This window comes from Gymnoscopelus braueri, assembly GCF_963280865.1.
Source record: "Gymnoscopelus braueri genome assembly, chromosome: 22".
Taxonomy (NCBI): Eukaryota; Metazoa; Chordata; class Actinopteri; order Myctophiformes; family Myctophidae; genus Gymnoscopelus; species Gymnoscopelus braueri.
Window position 1 is genome coordinate 8,546,502 of NC_137624.1, and position 25,596 is coordinate 8,572,097.

The 25,596-nt window shown below is 41.0% G+C and overlaps 2 protein-coding genes across 9 annotated transcripts in view; both read right to left on the bottom strand.

Moving 5' to 3' along the window:
* Nucleotides 1-9,140, bottom strand: part of sec31a (SEC31 homolog A, COPII coat complex component) — a 33,593-nt gene extending 24,453 nt beyond the window's left edge. For 5 of the 6 annotated variants that reach the window (XM_080419505.1, XM_080419504.1, XM_080419502.1 and 2 more), the window contains exons 1-7: nucleotides 8,880-9,140; nucleotides 7,025-7,104; nucleotides 5,985-6,108; nucleotides 4,067-4,265; nucleotides 3,261-3,356; nucleotides 2,128-2,268; nucleotides 776-918 (exon numbers count right to left, since the gene is read on the bottom strand). In XM_080419505.1, coding sequence (XP_080275631.1) covers nucleotides 776-918; nucleotides 2,128-2,268; nucleotides 3,261-3,356; nucleotides 4,067-4,265; nucleotides 5,985-6,108; nucleotides 7,025-7,103 — 782 coding nt within the window. In that variant the 5' untranslated portion in view covers nucleotide 7,104; nucleotides 8,880-9,140. The remainder of the gene's footprint in view (nucleotides 1-775; nucleotides 919-2,127; nucleotides 2,269-3,260; nucleotides 3,357-4,066; nucleotides 4,266-5,984; nucleotides 6,109-7,024; nucleotides 7,105-8,879) is intronic. The other variant, XM_080419506.1, reaches the window with a different exon arrangement.
* An 8,152-nt stretch (nucleotides 9,141-17,292) lies between these two features.
* LOC308078384 (uncharacterized protein) lies at nucleotides 17,293-25,525 on the bottom strand. 3 transcript variants are annotated; one of them, XM_080419526.1, is made up of 5 exons: nucleotides 25,204-25,525; nucleotides 23,023-23,131; nucleotides 20,839-21,120; nucleotides 19,753-19,839; nucleotides 17,293-19,280 (listed from the first exon to the last, which is right to left on the bottom strand). In XM_080419526.1, exons 1-5 carry the CDS (start codon nucleotides 25,399-25,401, stop codon nucleotides 18,112-18,114), a joined length of 1,845 nt encoding a protein of 614 aa, XP_080275652.1. In that variant the 5' UTR covers nucleotides 25,402-25,525; the 3' UTR covers nucleotides 17,293-18,111. The 3 variants fall into 3 exon arrangements, with proteins under 3 accessions (XP_080275652.1, XP_080275654.1, XP_080275653.1); XM_080419528.1 differs by lacking the exon at nucleotides 19,753-19,839; XM_080419527.1 differs by lacking the exon at nucleotides 19,753-19,839 and having other exon boundaries at nucleotides 20,830-21,120.
* Between the last annotated feature and the right edge of the window lie 71 nt (nucleotides 25,526-25,596).

A 25,596-nucleotide genomic window follows, 5' to 3' on the forward strand; every position in this document is an offset into this window, starting at 1 on the left:
AAAAGTAACAGTTTTTGGACATTATGAGGTTTCCAAAGTAGTCTTCACTGTGGTGTCCCCCCCTCCTTTCCCTGTAAATATACCTGTTGATGCTACTGAGTTTTCTACCAATATGTATTGTACGTACCGGTATTATATGTATTACTGATTAATTGAGTGCAATGGACCACAATTGAAACGAGCCCACCGGGGCTTTTTGTGTTATCCTTTTCGCATAACCTTTGACTGTACTACCTGTACTGTTAACAAACGTATTCAAGTATTCAATCAATTAATCAATCAATCAACACAGTTTTACTTTGATTATGTACCTAAGTACCGTGCATCTCCAAAACATTTCTAGTTCTAAGAATAGCGTGCCCTTATAAACATACATCAAGCCAATAGAGCCTGTACATCAGTGGTTCTCAAACGTTTTCGTGTCAAGGACCCCCAAATTGACCCCCATCTGAAAATGTGTTGTGCCAGGGACCCCCAGAAGCAAAGATTTTTGTTAAAAATGTTTGCCTTCTAAAAAAAAGATTTGCACAAATTTTCACGATTTTTCAAAAATAGCAGATCTACAAGCTCATAGCGTGGCACTCGGCGCCGCGCTATGAGCTTGTAGATCTGCAATTTTTGAATAGCCAAAAGTATAAAATATGTATAAAGGGGTTAAAATGATTGTGACAGTTTATTAACAAATTTTGCTGGGGACCCGCTGGTACCCCCAAAGGACCCCACTTTGAGAACCAATGCTGCACATCCTCCTAACATCCACTGTGAACTGCTTTACCGTGTGTGGTTCTCGAAAATCTTGAGAGGGGAGGTGGCGAATCGCAAGTCCCACATCTGGATGACGGGCATTCGGTCGTCCTCGGAGGCCAGGACCAGCTGAGTGGCCACCTCCGGGTTCCACGCCAGCCCAGAGCAATGCATCTGAACAAATCCCACAGCACAAACAAACAGTCATAAGCATTGAGTATTCAAATAAAGACTCTCCTAGGGTGGAAAAAAACGGCACTTCCAAAATAAAAGACGCAAGACCGGTTAGTTCAGTTGAATCCTCCAACTAAGGCGTTTCAGCGTGTAGCCTTCAGCAGAGCAAGCTCAACATTTTGAACATTTTGAACTGCTGAGCCCCCACGGCCAAACAAAAGGCAAACAGAGAGGAGGCGCACCTGCTTCATATCATATACTGTAGATAATGGCAGGCATAAGTACTTTGCCTCAACAGAATATACTGCTCCAAGAGACATTTGAAGACAGGCTATTTTGGTGCATGACAGGAATCTATAACTACATCAGAAAAGAACACATACACAAAACATTTGTATGAGAAGAATACAAATGATTCTTCATTAAGGTTGGGATCCTTTAAGATTTGAACAATTCCGGTTCCTTAACAATTCCCTTTTAACGCTTTACGATTCCTAAACGGTTACCTTTAACGGTTCCTATATATCTCTGCTGTCGGCCAGAAACCAGCTATGTACAAAATATTAACTTATTAAATTTAACTATTATTATTATAATAATTGAATTCACCCAGAGTAACCAGTGTGTAGTTGTATTGGAGAGGTAAACTTAGTTTATTAAGCTGTGACCTACACCTCTGACCCAGGCTGCTAAGTTTACTACTACCATGTGTTCCTGTCAGTACAAACAGGTGTCAGAGCAGTTATGTAGGTTCATGAATAGAATCAGAACATACAGAGAGAAAGAATGTCACGTGGGGGTTTTAGAAAATATAAGGGGCTGGTTGTGAGAAGCATTTTTATGACAAACAGGAATCACTTGAGGGTAGTTTGTGCCAGTGTAAGTGTTGTATTAATCGTTGCTACAATTAATACAACCATTCATGCTTTAACCCATTAAAACCGGGAAAGCATCTGTGTTATTTTAGGTTTTTGCGTTGGCTATTCAAAAATAGCAGATATACAAGCTTGCTATTTTTTTACATTTTTTAAATATCTTGAAAGTGTGAGAACTACTGATTTAGAAGGCATTTGTGGAATCGGCCTCAGGTCTTAATGGGTTAAGATCGGGTTTCCTGTGTCTTTGTTTCTAAGGTTATGCTAACAAGAGTTCCACAAAAAATTCCACAACACTGTTTTAAGGCACGGTGAGGAGTTGAACAACACCTACTCTGTTGCTGTGGTCGCTGACTTTGATGATGAGGTCGTTCTTGCGCAGGTCCCAGACGGAGGCTCGTCCACCAGGGCTGGCCGAGGCCAGGATGTGAGCGACCTGTCTGTTCCACCCCACACAGCTGATGTCCTCCAGAGGCTGATCAAACACACACACACACACACACACACACACACACACACACACACACACACACACACACACACACACACACACACACACACACACACACAATATAGACGTTTCACCAATTAGTCAACTAGTCGACAGCTATAACCAGTAGTCGGTGCTGTAGACATCAGCCCATTAGTCATGGACAACATAATATCAATATTCATGTTCAAATCTAGTCCTGTATTGTGCAGATCAGAGAAATGGTCACTGAGTTAAAACACTGTGTTGAACACTGCTCTAACACTGCTGCAGTGCCCCGTATGTGTGCAACTTAGTTTTTTGTGTGTGACTATTTTCATGCCAGGCCCCTGAACAGAGTTTGTGCCAAGTTTGGTGCTGATGGGAGCAACAGTGTGCCTTGACAACAACGTGTGGCCCCTGGCAGCAGTAAGCTGGGTTGTACAGCGTGGCCCCTGGCCTGGTGCGACTATTCTCACGGCAGACCCCTGAACAGTGTTTGTGCCAAGTGTGGTGTGGATCGGAGCAACGGTGCGTCACTCAAGTCCGGATGTTACCTTGCGACATCCACCGTCCATTATTACATAATCGCCTGATCGCAATAATTTGAGCTACTGTAATAGCAAATAATTTGCATGAAAAAAATTACAGAAATGTCATATTCCAATGAGTCATTGTCACCTTCAACTTTGGGCATTTAGGGTAGACAATTTCAAAGGTTTCGAAAAATAGCAAAGAAAGCATATTATTTCAGTAGAAGTCTTTGTATATAGCATTTACGTTTTTGCCGCATTTGCCCTGTGCAATCTTTGTTTACAAAGCTTTATTTATTTATATATTCCAATATTCAATGCCAAAAACAATGAAATCATTCATCACAATTACTTGTATGACAATAAAATTCATCGTTGACTAAAAAGTCATGGTTGTGACAGCCCCAGACAGGTATACAAGGGGGGTTACGGATCCATTTATAGCTTTAAAAAATAGAACTGTACCTGAGTTTTAGGTCCTGGTGTCATTGGAGCTCCAAAGTTATTCATGTCCCAGATATAGATTTCAGATTCATCTCCACCCGATGCTATCAGATTTGTCTACATAAAAGAGGGGAGAAAAACAAAAGTTGTATTGTTTTGGATGCCAATCAGCAATATTCAAGCAAACAATATACAAGTAAACAAAACAATGTACATTTCACCAGTATTTCATGAATATTGAGCATACAGTACTGTTTCTCAACGTCGGGTCCAGGGATAGCCAGGGGGTCCAAATGGACCCTTACAGGTCTAAAACTCTGAGAGTGTGCAAATGTTTTTTGTACACTCTCAGAGTTAACTAAACACTAAGGATTTTAAAGTGTTGGAATGGGGAATGGAGAGATTTTGAAAAATCATATCAAATGGGGGTCCATGCCATAGTCTAATGCAGTGGTTCTCAACCAGTGGTCCGGGGACCACCGGTGGTCCTTGAGGGGGTTCCAGGTGGTCCCCAGCTAAATGATGGAGAGTTGGTAACCAAATGGACCCTTGAGAATCTTGAGAGCGTAGAATGACCAAATGGACCCGTAAGGGTCCATTTGGTCATTTCACGCTCTCAAGATTCCAAAAGTTACAAAAAGTTACAAAATCCTATCCAACGACAACAAAATATTCTAAGTCTTGGGTCTGAGAGTCTAAATCAAACGGTGGTCCGTGGCTCAAATGCCGAATAAATAATGGACCTTGATGTGAAAAGGGTGGAAAACCACTGGTCTAATGCATATCAAACTGGGGGTCCTTGAAATTAGGTCACTGGCCTACGGTACCTGGAATGGGTTGACGTCGAGAGCTCGCACTGGCCCCGTGTGCTTGTCACTCTGGGAAATGATGGCGTCACTTTGACCAGCCATGATCTTGGCCGGGTCGTACAGGATGATGTCACCGTTCTCGCCTCCCGCAATCAGGACCCCGGATGGGTGACCCTCCGATTCCATTCCGTGGGGACCCCACACCAGCTTGTGATATCTGAAGGGAGCGCAAAAGAGCAAAACGTTTACTTTGCACACGACAAGGAAGATAACACAAGTAGGAACTGCAATACATACGTACGTCCAGATTAGTTAGGTTAATTGTTGCACCGCTGCTGGGTTGCATTTATAATGGACTGATTGGATGGATTACATCCATCGAGATTTTCCCTCATCAACAAATTCAATCTAACGTTCGTACACACAACAGACCACCAGGTCTGACCGGTCTCTCTACGAGCCTTGCCTTCGCCCGGAGCAAGTACTCTAGCTCAGTAATTCTCAATGGGGTCAGGGGACCCCCAGAGGTCATTGCGGGGTCTAGGTGTTCCCTGGCAAAATGAGGAACAGTTTGACCACTTTGACCCTATTTTATACTTCTGCAAGCAAGTCGTGATGCGAACTATAAAAAAAATAAACACACACAAATCTTCTCTTATATGGGTACCTGTCACAACATCTATTTAAACGGGCAACCGCGGCCAAATACATGTTTCATCCCCAAAATGTTTCAGAACCACTGCTCTACCTTGTGCTGACATGTTTAGTTCTACTATGAGACGCTTGGTTTGATGTGCCCGACAACCACAGCGTGTCAGCTGGAAAATCGCTGCACCTACAAAGCACCCTCAAGCGATCCCATATAGGCGTATTCGAAGGGGAAAAAAGAAACTGGCCGGTTGTCACGATCATTACGTTTTACTTGACGGTTGGTTGTCATACAAAATAATTGCGATTAACGATTTGTGTTTTTGGCATTGAACATAGGAACATACCCCTCCTTCTATTCTATTTTATTTTATTATTATATAAGATGATGTTTGGCAACATATGTGATGTCTATTGTTTGTCTTTTTGTTTTATGTGTTTTGTTTTTGAAAACTTAATAAAATTTAAGTGAAAAAAAAAAAAGAACATAGGAACATACAGTATAAATGGTCAAAATAAAGGTTGGCTTTTAACCTTTGTAAACAAAACTTGCACAGGACAGATATGACAAATAACTTCAATATTTTGTCCATTCAGGAAATGCATGGCCAAAATAGGACATATTTAATAATGTTATACTTTCGGATATTTTTTTTAAAGCGGATATAGCCGTTCTACAAGCTCGCGAAATATTTATGGACATTCTTCGACAGATCAGTGAAGACGATTCTGACGACTAGGCAAAAAATAACTGTGATTATCTCAAATAATTGCGTTCAGGTGATTAAGTAAACAATGTGAGAGGCCTAGTCGCAGGAGCACATTCCTAACATGCATGGTTTTGTTTTGGTGTTGGAGGAAACCCAAGTGAACATGAGGATAACATGCAAAACACACACAGAAAGGCATCGGTTGAGCTCAAATCCAGGACCTTTTTGCTGTGAGGGAACCGTGCTAACCACTGAGTCATAATATATTGCATATAAATATAAACTCTAGATCACTGATTCTCACAATTTCTTTTTATTTCAAGCACCCCCATTTTGATCATAATAATAGCTTACATTTATATAGCGCCTTTCAAGAGACCCACTGAACCCCATTTAATACCATTTCTCAACTCTGGGACCCCAATCTACAGTGTAAAATCTTTGGTGTTTATTTAACTCTGAGAGTGTACAAATGGAACCAAATGGACCAAGCGGTGAGAGACAGTGCTCTAGACATTCATGCTAACGCAATTTCATACATCTTGTTTTTCTGTCAAACTGATGTTTTGGATAAGTACCTCTGAGAGGTGGGGAATGTGCCACATGATTTCATGTCCAGAGACTGGTCGGCCAAGTCCAGCTCAAAGATCTCCAATGAGGCATTCGAGCTGAAGGAAGCATCCAACTGCTTGGCTGATGTTCCTGCAAAAAAGACATTGAAATGTGTTAATGCCAGACCAGCATCAGCGCATGATGTGGTCAAATGGTTCTATACTGTTTTTTTTGGAAATGACCAGAGCTGTGTTTCTGTGCTAGTCCAAATCTTCATGATCAAGTCACACGACACAAGTGAAGTCTTCATAAGCAAGTTGCACGCCAAGACGCAAGTCTTTTGTCTCTGAATACTGACTGTCCATTACAAAAACTTGGCACCAGTTCATTTCAACACTGATGTGTGCTTCTTACATAGCTGAGATCAGTGTGTGTGTGTGTGTGTGTGTGTGTGTGTGTGTGTGTGTGTGTGTGTGTGTGTGTGTGTGTCTGTGTGTGTGTGTGTGTGTGTGTGTGTGTGTGTGTGTGTGTGTGTGTGTGTGTGTGTGTGTGTGTGTGTGTGTGTATTGTCTATAAAGTGCCACAATGCTATATTTTCCACCATGTACTTGTAATTAAAAAAACTAATGTCACACCCAGGCCTGTAGTGACTGAATAACTAAACCTATAATGACATGCCCAAAATAGAAACACCAGGGTTAATGTGGTTAAGTCTTTCGGTGCAAGTACAAGTCAGGTCTAACGTCATTTAAGTCCAAGACAAGTCACAACTTAAGTCCTGATTCTTTGTGATTGAGGTCTGACTCAAGTCCAAGTCTCCAGCTCTGGACATCAAAATAGCATATGTTGACATAGTAAATCATTTCAGTTTCAGGCTTATTTATGTTTTCAAAGGTCTTTCAAAGAAATGCAGGCTTGTGTGATCCAGATAAGTATGAGTAGGACACAAGACTAGTTTGAGTTTAAATGTTCAACCACATACTAGTGCCTGAAGTGTAACAAACTGAAAGCAGCAGGTGTCAACATGAGTTAGTGGTCTTGTGTTTGTGCATCATCACACTCATACCTGTTGCCAGGTAAATTGGGTGGTGGTTTGCCGGACTCCAGCTCTGGATAGCTGTGCGACTGATCTCTTTCAGTTTCATCCTGAATAGCAAAAACAAAAATAAAAACCATAACATTTCAGAATGAACATTAGAAACAATGCTTTAATAAAGTAATCATAAAAGAGAAATGTGTCAAATTTCTTGATTCCACCAAGTGTTTTTAACCTCTGTTTTTTCTTTAACCACTTAAACCATATTGTTTTGGGCAGAAACCTCATATCTCCATACTTCAACTTTTTATGTTTTTTTCGTAAATAATGCCATACTTCATCATACAAAGTGTCACACAAAAGTAGTGAAAATAGCAGCTCTACAAGCTCACAACATCTCACGATGCGAGTCGTTGTTAGCTTGTAGACTAGCTATTTTTTACTATATATATATAATAATAAAACAGGAACAGGTTTCCATCCGACAGCAACAATATGCTTTGTTTACCGGGGTCCTCCAAGGGCCTAGGCCCTCTACTTGTTCCCTCTATACCAAATGTCTTCGGCAAAACAGGCCCGGAGAACTACAAGCTGGTAGATCTGTTATTTTTTGCCGAATGTTCACCCCAGAACTGGGACAGTAGGGTTCACGCATGCGTAATGACACCTGCACAAATGATTATTCAAAAAACCTTGTCAGATTGCCTGTATATTATGTATGAGGCACAAAATGGGCTAGTAGGCACGTGTGTAAATATAAAACACTAAGAAGTTGAGAGAGTTTTTGCATAATTATGCAATGTATGGTGAGGGATGGGCTTGCTGTTGCATAACCAAGGAACATGGATGTGTTATTGGTAACAACAGCTTTCACTTCAGTAAGTTCAATAGTTCCCCCTGTCTACACGTAAAAGATTTCCATTGCCATTATAATTCATAAATAATACATTAACAAAGCTTCTAGGCAGAAGGCCTTCTGCTACTAGCTAACACTAAGTCAAAGCATTATGCAATCAAATAAGTCAAGCCGATGTAAACAAAATGACATTTTTAGCATACTCTCTGTCAACTGCTATTAGATCCCATTTGGCGTTTAAAAAAAATGTTTAAGTGGCACGTTAAAATGTGCCAGCCAAAAGGTCAATAATAATAAGCTTGGCATGGAGTCAATTCGAAGGGTTTTATTTCGTCACTCACTCATACAAGCAGTGACAAATGACACGCTCAGCAGACTGTGTTGACAATATGTAACAACACTGGCTATAACATAGGTATAACACGGATCAATTTAAGAAAAGACAAGTAAAGCCTTTATAGCAGCAATTGGGACTAAAAGGGATCGAATATTATAAGCGATCGGGACATACATTTAAAGTAAAAAATGTACACAAGAGTACAATGTGTGCAAAGTACAGTATGTGCACTTGTGCAGCCAGCAGGCTCTCTCTCTGTGTGCCTAAAAGGGTCTGTTTGTGTTTACACAGGGGCTTTTAGCTAGCAAAGCTAAGAAAATGGCATTTAGATCAACAAGACCACACATCTGACAATTTAACCGGTTTTGTGGTCATTCATTCCCATTCAAACGGTCGCTTTGCAGCTTATATCTCCGGACATGGTCCGCTTAAAGAAGACACGGGGGGCAAGGCAGTCAAGTCGTGCTATGCTAAAAAAGGCTATTTTATCTTTAGCTGGAAAACAGCCGATCTGCGACGCGCGGTGAGCTTGCAGATCGGCTATTTTCCGGCGTGCGACACCGCTGCACCGATGAAGTATAACAGCCCTTTTAGCCGTGGCTTTACACTAGCCCTCATTCAAGCAGGAAAAAAACTACAAGATCCAGTAAAAAAAAAAACATTACTTTTAAATGACAACTTAATCCGCTTACCTTCTCGTGGATCTCGCTCTTCTCTTCACATGAACGCGTGCATGAAACGGACTTTTGCAAGCTGGAAATTAAAACTTCCACTCTTTGCAAGCTGTTGTGTTTTTTTCCCCCAGATCTGTGCTGTAAAGTACAAGGGGACTCCTGATCGCTCTCTCTCTCTCTCTCTCTCTCTCTCTGCTGCTAGACAGACAGAGTGGACTGAATTCCACGTCCCCACTCTCACTCTGCTCTCTCTCCATCAACGTGGCATTAAAGCCACACACAGTCTCCTCCTCCTCTCACAGAACACCTTCCGGGAGACGTAGTAGATGATCCACCCAGCACACACAGAATATGGCCCTGCTCCAACGCATTTACATACACAGCCCCCCTTTCTACTGTATTTACAATACACACACGCCAAGGAAGAAGGTGGAGGGAGGGGCGGGCCAGCCAGCCGCGTCGCATTATATACTTCCGGTTGGAATTTTCGCCTTTAACCTTTATATTTTTGACTCTATGACAGTGGTTTTCAACCTGTGGGTCGGGATCCCCAGGGGGTCCCCACATGATTTTTTTGGGGGGGGGTCACCAGATGACAGTGAACTGAGTGAAGTGACAATGTAAAGACTTTAAAGATCTTTTTAATATATGTATTTTTTTTGTATTAATTGAAAAAAGACAATTATTGAGTCAAAACGAATCAACAAGCTACACCATAAAAACTGGTCAAACACTGGCCAAATTCTCAAATAATATAAGAAAGGCGCAAAAACTGTGAAAATAGCCGATCTACAAGCTCATGTTGCGAGGCGTTGTGAGCTTGTAGCTCTGCTATTTTCACAATGAATATACAGTAGGCCTATATACCTTCAGGCTGGCCCCTGTAAAAGTCTTAACCTAGCCCCCCCCCAACTGTTTACTGTACATATTTTGGTTTTTAAACTGTTTATATGATGTTCTGCATAGTAGTATATCTGTCTGTCATTTAATCAAGGTTCAAGGTTCAAGGTTGTACTTTATTGTTACATCTTGTGTACAGGTACATACAAAGAGAATGAAAAGAGCATCATCAAATCAAATGTACATGTGCATAAAAAAGTAAAAACTTGGGGCAACAGCATTGCGTAAACAACTTCACAGTATATTCTATATTCAGCAGATTAGGTACAGTAGGTGCTGTTCAGGCATAATAGTGCAAGTAAAGGACGGATGGTAGGGGGGGGGCATTTCCCTGATTCGATTTGGTTCTAATGTCACGAATTGAGTACAAAGGACCCCAATTGAAACAGCCATTGGCTTTTTTAATCCTATTTGACCTTGTATTTGAACTGTACTTTCAAGTGCTTTTTTCTGCAAACTTCTTAATAAAGTATTCAATCAATCAAAACAATATGTATCTGTAATATGTAATGTAATATGTATCAATATGTACCTGACAGCAGGCGGCGCAGACTTTTCTGGCTCTTCCTGAACACACCTGTGGATTATACCAGGGACAATGACTTGGACTTTAGCCCCCCCTCGGACACACCTGTGGACTACACCAGGTACAAATGACTTTTTGTTGCACTCCCTCATGGAGCTACATGCGGATTATACTAGGGTCAGTCCACTCTAGGTGGACACGCACTGACCTTTTGCACCTTAATCCCTTGTATAACGCACTGACTTTTTTTGGGTCTTTTTATTGTGCTCCTTTTCCTCTAAGCACCTTAACGTCCTTTGTCTATCATGCACAGTATAAGTATAACATGCACAGTACAATACATTGCTGCTACGCTCAGGCACCTTAGTTTAGTTTTTTAGTTTTTATTATCTCAAGGTAATTTGTAAATATGTAGATAACTTGTCTGGCCTTCTGTTGCTCTCTTGTTTTTGATCTCCTTCCCACCTGCCCCCCACCCTCTTCTTCTCCCCCCCCCCTCTTCTTTCTATGGAAACTAACGTTGCGATGGGAACGATGTACAAAAAAGAATTTCACCCACTTTTTTACCTTGTAAACCTGTGATGTGACAATAAAACTGATTCTGATTCTGATTCTGTGGCACCGAGTCAAAATGCCCCAACTCCTACATTCCAAGTGGGTATCAGGGTGGGGAGTCCCCAGTTGTAATATGATTATTTAGGGGGGTCCCCAGTTAAAATATGATTATTATTTTGGGGGGTCGCGGCCTAAAAAGGTTGAGAACCACGGGCGTAGACTAGCAGACAGCATTTTTTAAATCTTAATTGATTAATATTATACCATGAGCAAGTAATTCAGTTTCTCAGAAGATTTAAAGTCAAATAATACAACTACCGGTAAGTAGATACACCTTTATTAACTGTATATTACAGAAGGCAATGTTTTGAAACACTAATTAGGAAGTAAGTGAAACTATAGCACATATACATATATATACATATCCATATATATAGTATGTTTCACTAATCTAAGAAACACACCATTATGGAAGGTTAAAGATTTTATTGAAAATAATGGATTGGGGGGACGGGACATGGGTTCCCAGGAGTCTTTGGCGAGGACGAGGTGGCCAACTCCATATGTGTAACATTATTATATGTGTGTGTGTGTGTGTGTGTGTGTGTGTGTGTGTGTGTGTGTGTGTGTGTGTGTGCGTGTGCGTGTGCGTGTGCGTGTGTCTGTGTCTGTGTCTGTGTGTGTGTGTGTGTGTGTGTGTGTGTGTGTGTGTGTGTGTGTGTGTGTGTGTGTGTGTGTGTGTGTCCAGTGCTAATCTTGCAAACCACTGGAGGAGAGAGAGGGGTGACATGCAGTGCCCGGGGTTACGACCTGGCTACTACAGGGGGGAACATTACTATTATGTATTACACTATATATATATATATATATATATATATATATATATATATATATATATATATATATATATATATATATATATATATATATATATATATATATATATATATATATATATATATATATATATATATATATATATATATATAACCCTATGAATCCAACACAAGTCTATGAAGCTATCTATGAAATCTATTCAAAAGTTTAATCTGCAACACAATTTATAACATGTAGTGGGGGTCACTGCTACATCTCTCCCTTAGGGGTCCTTGGCCTGAAAAATATTGAAGACCCCTGACTTATACTGTACAATAATATCATTAGATGCTTTCAAAGATAAGACGTTATTGCATTTCACAAACCATTAACTGTTTGAAATTGACCCATCATATCATTTGAAATGGGGATCTCATTTGAAATAAGCCGTTGTGCTTTTATGGGCGATCCAGTTTAGAGGACCTTGTATTGTTAACTGTACTTCCATGTACTTTTTCCTAGTCTTTCTAAATAAAGTACTTTAATCCAGTGTATATCAACCCTGGCAAACGTCCCAATTTTGGGCCGGGGCTACTGCTGAGGTGTGCCGCGCCGTTTGAAGAAGGTTTGAAAAAATATAATTTTGATTTACATTTGAATTCTCAGGTACTGTAACAAAAGGCACTATGACAACTCATTTCACCAAAAGTAATCAGGGGCCGTGTCAACCTAATATTTATTTCCTGAGCACAGCATATGTTTTCAATTGTTTACAACAGGAGCGCCGTATTTTTGGAAACACCAGCAGCATGGCACTGAGCATTCATTTTGCGCTGGCACGTTCATATAATAATAATAATAATAATAAACTTTATTTGTATAGCACCTTTCATGACATGAAATGCAGCTCAAAGTGCTTTACATAGCAAGAATACAATTACAGTTAGAACCAATTTAACAATAAAGCAAACAAAAATAAAATAAAATAAAATAAAATAAAAGCAAAGGCAAAAGCAAAGGCATAGAACAACATTCAAATAGGGAATACAGTGAGGAATTAAAAATCAACCAAAGAATCAGCTAAAAGCAAGAGTGAAGTAATAGGTCTTGAGCTGTGCTTTAAAGCTATCGACAGAGGCTGCCTGTCTTAAGTGTAATGGGAGTTTATTCCACACTGTCGGTCCGTAAAAGCAGAATGCTGCGTCACCGTATTTTTTATATGTCATTGTAGGCACCTCGAGCAGGTCAGCACTTGAAGACCTGAGGGCCCGGTTTGGAACATATCTCTCTAGGCAGTCAGAGAGGTAGGAGGGTGCCAGACCATTTAGAGCTTTATAAACTAATAAAAGAATTTTAAAATCAATCCTAAAAACAACCGGGAGCCAGTGTAGTGAAGCTAGAACTGGAGTGATATGTTCTCTCATCCTGGTTTTAGTTAAAATTCTGGCTGCCGCATTTTGAACAAGTTGTAATCTGTCAGTTGTTTTCTTTGGCAGGCCAGAGTAGAGTGCGTTGCAGTAATCAAGCCGAGAGAAAACAAAAGCGTGGATCAGCGTTTTTGCATCGTCTAACGACAGATAGTCTCTAATTCGCGCAATATTTCTAAGATGAAAGAAAGCAATCTTGGTGACATGATTAATGTGTGTATTGAAATTCAATTCAGAATCGATAATCACCCCCAGGTTCTTTACTGTGGTGTTACTTTCTACAGCCAGGTTACCAAGTCTACTTGTTATTGATTCTCTCTGCTCACTGGAACCAATTATGAGAACTTCTGTTTTATCCTCATTTAGCTTAAGAAAGTTCTCACTCATCCAGCATTTTATACTGGACAGACAGGTCAACAATGGGTCTAGAGCGCAGGGGTCGTCTGGAGCTACTGAAAGATACAGCTGGGTATCATCAGCATAGAAATGGAAGTTCACTCCGTGATCGGCGATGAGTTCTCCCAGCGGTAGTATATACAGGGAGAACAATAAGGGACCCAGAATTGAGCCCTGTGGAATACCAGAACAGATGTTGTGTTTGTCTGAGTCAAAGTTAGCTAGACTGACAAAATAGCTTCTGCCTGTTAGGTAAGAGTGAAACCAAGACAAGGCTGTGCCTGACAAACCAATCCAGTACTCCAAACGCTGTAGTAGAATTGTGTGATCAATCGTATCAAAAGCAGCGGTTAAGTCAAGGAGTAGGAGAACAGATACATTTTTGTCGTCAGCGGACACCCTAAGATCATTAATTACTTTTACAAGTGCTGTTTCTGTACTATGACCTTTCCTGAAGCCAGATTGGAATTTGTTATGAACCTTATTGTTCTGTAGGAACACATCCAGTTGATGAAAGATAGTTTTTTCTAAGACCTTGCCCAAAAATGGCAGATTTGAGATTGGTCTATAATGACCCAGCACCAATGGATCAAGGTTGTGTTTCTTGAGTAGCGGCCTGACTACAGCCGTTTTCAGTGAGTCTGGAAAGACGCCTGAAAGTAGAGAGCTGTTTACAATTCTTAGGATATCTCCAATATCTCTAAAACCTCTTTGAGAAACGGGGTGGGTACTACATCCAGTGAGCAAGATGATGATGTCATCTGTGATATAGTTTTACGGAGTTCCTCTTCATTAATTGCGCAGAATGATATTAGGCTTCCTCTGGAGGGATCTACATTTTTGCACCATGCACCATTTGCCGCATTTGCAGTGCTAGCAGCAGCATTCATAATACCAGCTCGAATGCTAGAAAATTTGTTTTCAAAAAAGGATGCGAACTCATCACACTTAGCTTTAGAAGCAGGGAGCGACTCCTTGTAAGCCTGGGGGGGGTTTAAGAGATGTTCAATGGTAGAGAATAAGACTCATTTTGCTTGTTGTCATTGATAATGCGTGAAAAATATGCCTGCCTTGCCAAGCGCAGTGCTTTGTTATAGGCCACTGTTGACTTCTTAAAGATCTCTAGGTGGACAGTGAGTTTGTTTTTTCTCCAAATTCGCTCAGCTTTACGACATTCTTTCTTGAGTGAGCGCATGTGTTCGTCGATCCAGGGTGTTACTCTAGAGTTAAGTTTCTTTTTAGTTTTCATAGGAGCCACTATGTCGAGAGCTGACTCTAATTTGAGATTAAAATGTTGAACCATATGTGGCATTTTCATCTGGCATTTTTATCAGCTTGAAGTATGAGCTGAAATATGTTTAACTCGGGCGTTTGGAAGCGTTTTTCGAGTGCTTTAGCGTTTTCAGCCCAGAAGAAGAGCCTCAGTGGACACGGCCCCTAACAAAAGCTATGAAATATGATGAGGAAATTGGTTATAACAGTGACATACTGTATTGTTGACAATTGTTTCATTAAATTAATCACATTAGATGATTAGGCAGCATGGCTTTTTATTATTATTACTTACAATAGACAATAAAATAGACTAGGCAGACAAGTACAGCAGAGAGTATTAATCTATATCTGCAAAGTAACTAGTAGCTAAAGCTGTCAAATGATAGTAGTGGAGTAAAAAAGTATTCTGAGATACAGTGGATTAGAAGTAAGATGGAAATGCTCAAGCAAAGTGAATTACCTCAAAATTGTAGGCTACTTAAGTAAAACTACTAGGGTGTGGCTGGTGGTCAGTGATTTTCAATTGCAATCACTGGTGTTACTAGTCAGTGACTGTTGATTGCTGTGACTGGAATCCCAACCCACAGGAATTCACAGACACCTATATATATTTCCAGCATTGAAACCTGGGTTTCTTACATATGACATCCTTTATGCCACAGGTGAAACGTTTGTTATCACTGGTATTACTGCCCAGAAGCAAGAGCTCTAGCAAAGCATTGTGATTTACAAGAAAAAAAGGTATGGCAATGAGAGCAAAGATAGTGAAAAGAAAAAGGTTCTGTAAATCTTCTTTGAGGACATTTTTGGGGGAAGAAAATGTAAATTGACATGTACATTTATTGAACAGAGATGATTTTTCTGAGCATTTAAATCACACCATGGGGCATATGGACAGGGACTTTAATTAGAACAGATTGAAATGCCTAAATTGAATATGGGCTTTGTCACTGTTACCATCAACAGATTGTGTCCAGGTGCTGTGTTGTGCTCAGTGTCATGACTTGTCTTTGATATGGTGCCACCTAATGGACATTTTGTGGTATGTGCCCAAGGTGCAGTTCAACTGCCCCGATGCCCTGCAGCTAGATCGTCAGCTGACAGAGGAGGAAATCATGATCAGAGACACTTTCCGCAACTACTGCCAGGAGAAACTCATGCCCTGCATCCTGCTGGCCAACAGAAACTAAGTGTTCCACAGGGAGATCATGTCAGAGATGGGAGAGCTTGGCGGCCTGGGTCCAACCATCAGAGGCTATGGCTGTGCTGGGACCAGTTACGTGGCTTACGGCTTGATTGCCAGAGAGGTGGAGAGAGTGGACAGTGGCTACCGCTCTGTGATGAGTGTCCAGTCCTCCCTGGTCATGCACCCCATCATCGCCTACGGCACCGAGGAGCAGAAGGAGAAATACCTCCACAGGCTGGCCCGTGGTGAGATCCTGGGCTGCTTTGGGCTGACGGAGCCCAACCACGGCAGCGACCCTGGCATCATGGAGACGAGAGCCAACCCCTCCAGCCAACCCCACCAGCCGCACGTACACCATTACTGGATAAAGGCCTGGATAACCAACTCCCCGATAGCCGACATCGCTGTGGTCTGGGCTAAATGCGAAGACGATATGCCTTCTGTCTGGGTGCCTTCATCATATCCAGACTCCACTACTGCAGTAGCCTCCTTTACGGTGTCACCTCTTAAGTTCTCAAGAAACTTCAATATGTGTAAAACTCTGCTGCCCACCTCCTACTACACCACATCACCCCAGTCCCCCACGGCCTTCACTGGCTCCCAGTAAAACACAGAATAGATTTCAAAATACTCATCACCACCTTTAAGGCCCTCAATAACCAGGCTCCCTGCTACCTCTCTGACCTCCTCCAACGTCCCGCTCCCTCAGGTCTGGTGATGCCAACCTCCTGGACTTCCCGAAAAAAAAGAAAAAAACACACCTGGGGTGACAGGGCTTTTTCAGTTGCAGCCCCCTCCCTTTGGAACCCACTCCCATCTCACATCAAAGCTGTCAAATCAAAATGTCTACTCTGGAAATGGTTCCTTATCAGTTTGGGCCATCTGCTAAATGGGTAAACTTACAGTGCAATGATCAACTCAGTCAGGAAATGTTTGATATTGATTTCACAATGAGCATCATTCTATTTCGGTTAGATGGGGATCTGGTCGCACCTTCATCGGTTGGGTATGGGACTCTGAAGTTGGAAAAGCAATTCTGAATGGGTGGGTTTTCAGGGCGGTTTTGAGGGAAGGGAGTGAGGGGGCGTCTCTGATTTGTTTAGGGAGTGCATTCCATTTTTCTGTATCTACTAGGGACTAAATGCAGAAACCTTCTCAGATATTTTATATGAATTGTATAAACATGGACTCCTTGTAGTAGTAGGACCTGAATATTATATACTGTACAACCAATGTACTACAAGTCCAAAATCAAGGGGTAAAAACTCATACTGTACTGTGATATGTCAGACCTTTATTAGTCAATATCATCAATGGACATTTATTTATAACATTCAGTACAACTTTGTTTTCAAACAGAGGACTAGGCAATCAGACGCAACACAGTCAAATCCTCTGTTATTTTATCTATTTGTAACTATGCAAGTGTACAAATGTAACCAATTGGACCAGTACGGGTCCATTAACTGAAACAATCACATTAAATTAAAGATAATCAGCCAAATCATGAAACAATCTATTTTGGTAAAGTTATTCGAATTTTTATGCTAGTAATTAAAGCATGTTCAGAATTGCAATCGTCCATCACATTACTTATAAGGGCACTTCTGTGATTGTGACTTTACTTGTATCTCCCTGTCTTTGAGACAGTGTGTGCACAAAATGGGAATTATCTCTGGTGGATGAATTGAAATGGAATCGCCACCAAATGCTTTAAACTCTGTACAGATCTGAGAGAGTAAAGGAGTGTGACACATAAAAGAGTCAAATAAAGTCAAAATAAATAATATGCATTTGTGAATATTTTGCATATAATAGTTGATGACTCATTCAGACAGGTTGACTTTATTGGTAGAGAAAAAATTACCTGGCTTCAAAAAACAAAGTCAAACTGTTTTATTTTGAGGGGAATTAACAGCTCCCAGTGTAGCTTAAAAGCAGCTACAGTGAGTGACCATTTACCATTGTACCAAATATACATGTTTGAAAATGTAATTTTCACAAATAACCTCTCCAGTGTAGGTGGAGTGCCTAACAAGCAGTGGTAAAATCTGTATTCTTTATGTCATCCATCCATGTGTACTATTATATCTATGCCAGATCTTATTTTCATGACCCTGTTTTACAGCCTAATGAAGGTGAAATCTAACACATTTATATGCTATACTTCTATAATTTGTCTGACTGTGGAGGGAGGTGAACCTTTTGGTGTTTCTTGAATTCACCACGCTGGAGATAATGCTTACCACAAATGGGACACTGATACGGCCATTCTCCTGTATGGAGAAAACTATGACTCCTCAGGGTGCTAGCCTGAGTGAACCTTCGACCGCAAATGTTGCAGCCATACTGTTTCTCACCCGTGTGCGTCCTGTGGTGCATTTTGAGACTTCTCGTGTTTTTGAAGGATTTGCCGCACACGTCACAAACCAGGTGTTGGCCTGGCTTCTGTCCGGTGTGGATTCTCAGATGGTTCTGAAGTGCACTCGTGTGAGCACACCTTTTGCCACAAGTCTCACAAGCATAAGGCCTCTCCCCAGTGTGGGTAAGCATGTGGTGATTGAGAGCACTTTGATGACTACAGACTTTGCCACATACATCACAAGTAAACAGCTTCTTTTCTGTGCGCTTGCTCAGGTGATCCTGCTGAATGTGAGTTACCCTGTGTGTGGACAACGATGAGGAGGAGAAGAAACGTTCACCACACACTTCGCAAACATAATCTCTTTCTCCTGAATGGAGATTCTCGTGATCAGCCAGGCTTTGTCTACACTCAAAGGTCATGGGGCAAAGAGAACAGAGGAACGTCTTCTCCAACGCTGAACACTTATGCCGCTGAAATTCAACTTTCCCTGAAAACTCAGCCTCACAAAATGGGCATGTGCGAGTGCACAATTGAGTTTTCTTGCATTCGTGCTGATGCATGTGTCTGTTAAATGTACTTTTATAGGCAAACCCTGTCCCACATTCAGAGCATCTGAACAGTTTTTCTCCCGTGTGTTTCCGCGAATGTGCGACCAGAATCGCGTTGGTTGCGAAACGTTTGCCACACTGAGAACACAAGTGGGGTTTAGAGTGAGTCAAAAAGTGTCTGACAAAGAAACACTTTCGAGCAAAGGTTTTTTCACAAGAGGGACACTTAATTGGCTCTATTTTCTCCTTGCTCTTTTCAGTGTTTGCAGTTAATTCTTGGCCGGTGAAGTCAGTGTCCATGACGTTCTCCTCGTCACTCAATTCTGAGGCGGGTTCTACCTGTGCGACCTGAAGTTCATGTTTATCAGCTGAAGGCTGGGAACCAGCATCATCATCATTTTCTTGTGCGACATCAGGTCCCTCACCTGTAAAAATAAAAAAAATTAAAAGAAGAGCGCTTTTAAATGTGAATAAGCTGGGGTAGTGGTCCGGGCACCTAGGCTCAGTGTAGTGGCTCCTGACAGCGTGTCGCGGGTTCGAGTCCCGATCACGACGACCTTTGCTGCGTGTCACTCCCCATTTCCTGTCAGCCTATAACTGTCCTATCAAGTTTTCTGAGAAAGGTTGTCTGAGGAGGTTAGGAGGTACAACCCTCTATAATCCCTCTGAGTGACTACAAACACAACCAGATGGCAATGAATTAATGGAGAGATAGCACACACTTCATCATTTCAGCAGTATGTACAGTGGGCAGGTCTAATGTTCAGAACCCAGAGTGGAGCGCTGGAGCTTCAGCAAAACACTTTCATTGCCACTGAACTTTCTTAGGTTCTGGAAGCCCTGCCCAAGTCAAAAACAGTGTTGCGTCATTTGTAATATGCTGCAGCCTTGACTCACCTTGGTTGCCGTCTAATTTTGTTCTTTTTATTTCCAATTCTAACTCCGTTTTCTTTCTCTTCCGACAAGAGCCTTTGACAAGTGATTCTGTAAAGAAACCACAACAAAATGTGACTTTATTCTGTCACTTAAAAGTGAACACAATGACACAACTCCATTCCAAACAGAATAGACCCGTTACCTTACAGCATTGTTTGATACTCGCTAGTTACAGTATGTTGCACTATTCTATTGACAATTTACCCTGTTGTTGGTTAACTAGGGTTCATGTAGCCTGGGCTCAATACCCTTTTCGGGTTTCTGATCCGGTCGGAGTGGAAATAAATCATCTATCTAATAACTACATCATCACGTGACCGGAACCAACGACCGGAAACAACGCGCCGTGCGGCGTAATGTGTTTACTTTGGTTTAATCGTGTTGTTTCTTTTGGTATAATAATGGTTTGGTATGTCCATCTTTTATTCTAACTCGTAGCGCAACTATCGAGACTAAACTGATTGATTCGCTTTATGTGGGGACAAAAACAATGCGACGCCAACCGGGACCAACCACCGGAATCACAATTATTTTTTTCCTTTTTTCTAAACCGGATCACAACTGAACTGAACTGAGGGTTCAGCTCTTTTACTCTGATCTTGCCCTTTGTAAGTCGAGTATCTGCTAAATACCTAAATTGTTCTGTTAGCCTACACTACAGTACGAATACAAGAACGCTCGCCCCAAAACACTCTCACCCCAGGTCAAATCCGTCGACCTCGGAATGGTCGCTCACCAGGTATTCCTAAACGTAACATCAGTAAAACTATGCCTAAATCTAACCTTATTCCTAAACGTAACCTCAGTAAAACTATGCCTGAACCTAACCTTATTCCTAAAAGTAACCTCAGTAAAACTATGCCTAAACCTAACCTTATTCTTAATCTTAACCTCAGTAAAACTATGCCTAACCCTAATCTTATTCCTAACCTTAACCTCAGTAAAACAAATACAAGAATACAAGAACCGCTGTGGGCGAGTGGTCCGCGAAAAAAATGGGGGCGGGTGTGTTTTGGGGCAAGCCTTCCGGTTACCTACAGTACTTACGTTTTTTGTCTCCATCCATTGTTCCCGCTCTTAGCTTGACCATCTTTCTTGAGGTCTTGTATTTGACACCACCTCTTTTCTTTGGAGCAGGACGAGACACATCTTCGGACATGGATACTTTCACTTTTGCAGTTGTGCAGATGGAGGCAACACTGTTTAGATATTCAGCAGCAGCATCTTCTTCTTGTGTTTCTCCCTGTTCAGGCCACACAGGTATTACTAATACAAAATGACGAGGCTTAGAATCATCATCTTCTTCTCGCGTGACATCAGGACCCTCACCTGTAAAAAACAAACAAACAAAAATAAAAAAGCGTTTAACCACGTTAACCCTACTGTAGCACCCTATTCTGGGCATGTCATAATAGACGAACATTCGGCACAAATTGCCGAACATTCAGTGAAAATAGCCACAAGCTGACAAGTTCTGAGCTTGTAGATCGTCTATTTTCGCCAATGTGATTTGGTGTAGAGGGAAAAAGGAGGGGACCAAGTATAGACCCGTGGAGTACCCCGGTCAACTAAGTATACAATACAGTACGCTTTACTGTAAGTGGTTAAACGAGAGCTGGACACACCGTACCACTGATTACTTGCTTTTTAAATGGTTTAAGTTAAGCCTAAGTTAAATGTTTAGATAACTGGCGAAAGGGCCTTTCTGTGTGGAGTTTGCATGTTCTCCCTGTGTCCCCTAGGGTAGGTACCCTCACAAAAAACATGCAGTAATCCAGGACTCTATACTGCCTCCCCCTGGTCAGCCTGATGGAGGGGAAAGGAACTGGTTGGAATAACGTGTTCCTTCCACACGCTACGTCCTACCGGGAAAACCCCCCCCCTGTCAGGTGATAAGAAGCGGTCTGCTAACTCATCATGCGTTGAAGGAAGCATGAGCTCAGTTCGGGGCTCTCCCCAGGCTGGCAGAGGGAGAGTAGCAGCCAGGATTATAGCTTAGCAATTGGCACTGGGTGAAAAAAATGGGATACAAAAATCTGTTGGTCATATAAGCCTAAGAGTTTCACATTTTGTTCTATGATATCACGCCTATAAATAATATCATATTTACTTTATAGCACTTGATTGTTTTCTTTGCACTCTATTTACATGACCACTTAACCTGAGAGCATCTGCTAAATGCCTAAATTGTTCCAAGGGTTTGTTAGACCAGTGGTTCCCAAACTTTTTAGCTCAAGACCCAAAAAAGAAATTAGATGTTTGCCCGGGACCCGAACTAATGAAAATAGCAGATCTTCAAGCTCACAACGTGGCGCGAAGTGCCGTGTTGTGGATCTGCTATTTTCTTGTAGATCTGCTATTTTCACAAACAAAAACATCATGGCAATTATTTGATTTGGGGGTTTTATTCATGAAATACTGTTGAAAAATGGTGGAATTGTTTTTAACAACACATTGACTGCCAGAGTTTATTCATAATGTACTCACCCCAGTGATTTATGTTTTATAACCCTTTTCAACCGGTCACAGGATTGTTATATCCATTAAAATCTTTGTCTGGCTGTGTTTATAAACACACACGACAGATAGAGAAGCACTCAAAGAGTTACGTTTTCTCTCTACGTCTCCATTCTCTCTCTCTCTCCGCCTCCCAAATAGGCTGCAAACGTCATATCCGGTGGCTGTAGACGTATTTCCGCCCCGCTTCCGCAGGGCATCTTAGCTTAGCTTACCTTATGATCGGGTTTCAGATCGTTGGTATACACAACGACGATAACTGTTCGTCGTCCAGAGTAAAGAAATATACAACCGGAGCTCTCCGCTCGTTTTTTATACCGTGTGAAAAACGTGTTTTGCCCTATTTTGCCTAAAAATTTCATTTTTCAAGCTAAAACCGGAAACGGAACCCACTGGATTTTGCATCCGGGTGAGTCGGAAGTAAGTGGAAAGGGAACCTGATCTCGGAATGTACAGAAAACAGCACCTATCGTCTATTAAACCACAATTAAACAATAGAACGCAGAACGCAACTCTGTCAGCCCACGGATTAATTCAATAGAACGCAGATCTGCGTCTATGGCAGTCAATGTGATGAAAAGTTATGATTTTTTTAGTTTAAACTTTTTTTAAATGTTTTAATCATAAATATATATTTTTTTAACGTAGGAAACCAAAAAAGCATGGGTCCTGACCCCCTGTTTGGGAAACGGTGTGTTAGACAACAGCACTTACGGTTGATGTTGTCTCCATCCATTGTTCCCTCATCTCCAGACATGGTCAGCAGTGTCATTTTCTCCAGCGCACCTTTTGCCAATGTTTCCATGAGGGATGCAAATTGACTCTGAAAAGTTATTGTTGGAAAAAACATATTATATAACCCGATAGGATGAGAAATCTTTGCACACCAAGTTAGTACAATCAATGGGCATCATGAAATTAAATAAGTAATAAACAAATAATCCCAGGCAGTGAATCCATTTTTGTGCTAATATTGCCAAAAAAGAAATAGGCTCCGTTTACTGCTGCGTTTGTATTGGCCAGCGTCTGCGTTTGTTCACCATAAGGTCACAATTCCATTAATCTCTCAAGACTGATTCAGCAGCAGAATCTGGACTTTTTTTTTCTTTCTTCTTGCTGGTACTGACATGTTAGATAGCAAACTGTTTAGAATTGCGTCATGCTATGTATCTAATCCAATTTGTCACATCTTCAATAAGTGTCTAACATACGGAGTTTGTTCTAAGGTTTGGAAGGGGGCAAAGGTCATTCCTTTACCTAAGGATTAAAAAAAAATTATTCACTGGTACAAACAGTCGGCCAATAAGCATACTTCCTGTTCTGAGTAAATTGATGGAAAAAGTAGTTTTTAAACAAATTCAAGATCAATAACAAACTGATCACTAGTTCCCAGCATGCTTATAGCCAGGGTCATTCCAAATCAACTGCTCTAGCTCAGTTAACTGATGACTGGCTGACACAAATGGACATCAAGAGATGGTTGATGGTTACTGTCTTGCTTGATTTTTGCGCAGCATTTGATGTCATAGACCATGACACAATGATATCTAAACTAAGAAAATATGGATTTAGTAGCATGGCACTTGGTTGGATTATGAGCTACTTATCAGAGAGATCGCAGAGAGTATTTTTTAATGGTAGCCTATCAGAACGTAAGTATAATAACTGTGTTGTTCCTCAAGGAAGCAATTGCTCTAAAACCTGGTCACCACATTGATTTCAGCTGTTTTGAGCCGATATGAAGCTTTGTGTGGAGTGGACAAAGAAACTTTAGCAGTGTTTTTGACTGCCACGATGATGGTGAGGTGAATAGATATCACAGGATTTTCATTTCGGGTAGAATATTTGTTTTTACATGAATTGTGACCTTTCTTACCACATTAATACATGGTCGGCCACAGTACTGGACAACATATCGTCGCTCATGGGTGGTTAGTTACTGATATGGGGCCAAATGACAGAGATGCTTAAACATAAAAGCATAGCTCCAGAAAGAGTGAGACTGGAGATGTTGCATGACAAAAGGTTTCATTGTTGTGGATGGCATTTTGTCAAATAAAAAAAAAAGTTAACTGAGGGTACAGGGGCGTTGCTTTTATTGTATAATTGTTCTAATTCTAGAGATATAACTTACTTATATTTAATAATTAGCACACTCCATGACACCCTTCATCTTGCCATGACACTACATGTATTCAGAAGAAATTTTTAATGAATGTCTTGTCGTCTCAACCATATATTTATATCTATGGTCTCCAGTGGTGTAAAAAGTACTCAAATGTTTTACTTAAGTAAAAGTAACTTAATGTAGAAGTACCCAGTTACAAGTAAAAGCCTGGTGTTCAAAATGTACTTGAGTAAAAGTCCAAAAGTATTGGTATCAAAATGTACTTAAAGTACAAAAAGTAAAAGTACTGAAATGTTTGAAAATAGCAGATCTACAAGCTCACAACGCGTCACGATGAGACGCGTTGTGAACTTGTAGATCGCTGTTTTCAAATAGCCTTGGTATAAAATAGGTCTAAAGTGGTTCATGTTTTTTTTATTTATTATAATCATTTATATCTGCAAAGTAACTAGTAACTAAAGTTTTCAAATAATTGTAGTGGAGTAAAAGTACAATATTTACCTCTGAGATTTAATGGAGTAGAAGTAAAAGTATTGGAAATTGGAAATACTAAACTAAAGTACAAATACCTCAAAATTGTACTTAAGTACAGTGCTTGAGTATATGTACTTAAGTTACTTTACACTACATATGGTCTCAACCACATTCATTACCCAGCCATATCAGCCCTTCACTCCAGTGTTCTTTATTTAAGTGTCCCCCATGCCACAATGCCCACATACAAAAAAGGTTCCCATCTACTGTCCCATCCATAACTAAATAAATACCGCCATCTCTTGAGTTCCCTCTAGCAGAGTCATGTCGTTTTCCTCTTCTCTGCTCTTCCCACACGTGCTGTGGAGAGCTGAACATGAAGAGCATATTGAACATTGGTCCAGGAGTCTCCTCATCTCCATCACAGCTGCTTCTACCAGCGCCTCCATAACAGCACGCATCTGCCTCTGGAAAGTCTCGTGGCTAAACATGTTTTTGTTTAAGATTCAGAACGCTGAATGCCGTCAAATCACATAAGTTACTCAAATATACATGGATATTATTATAGCGTTTTGTTCGTGGTCGATGGGAATGAATGAGTTGACAGATGTCCAAACCAGGGCTTTTTGTCAGGTTGTTCCATGTTCTTCTTCGGGGTTTACTGGCGGACGGAGTTGTTGCGGGTC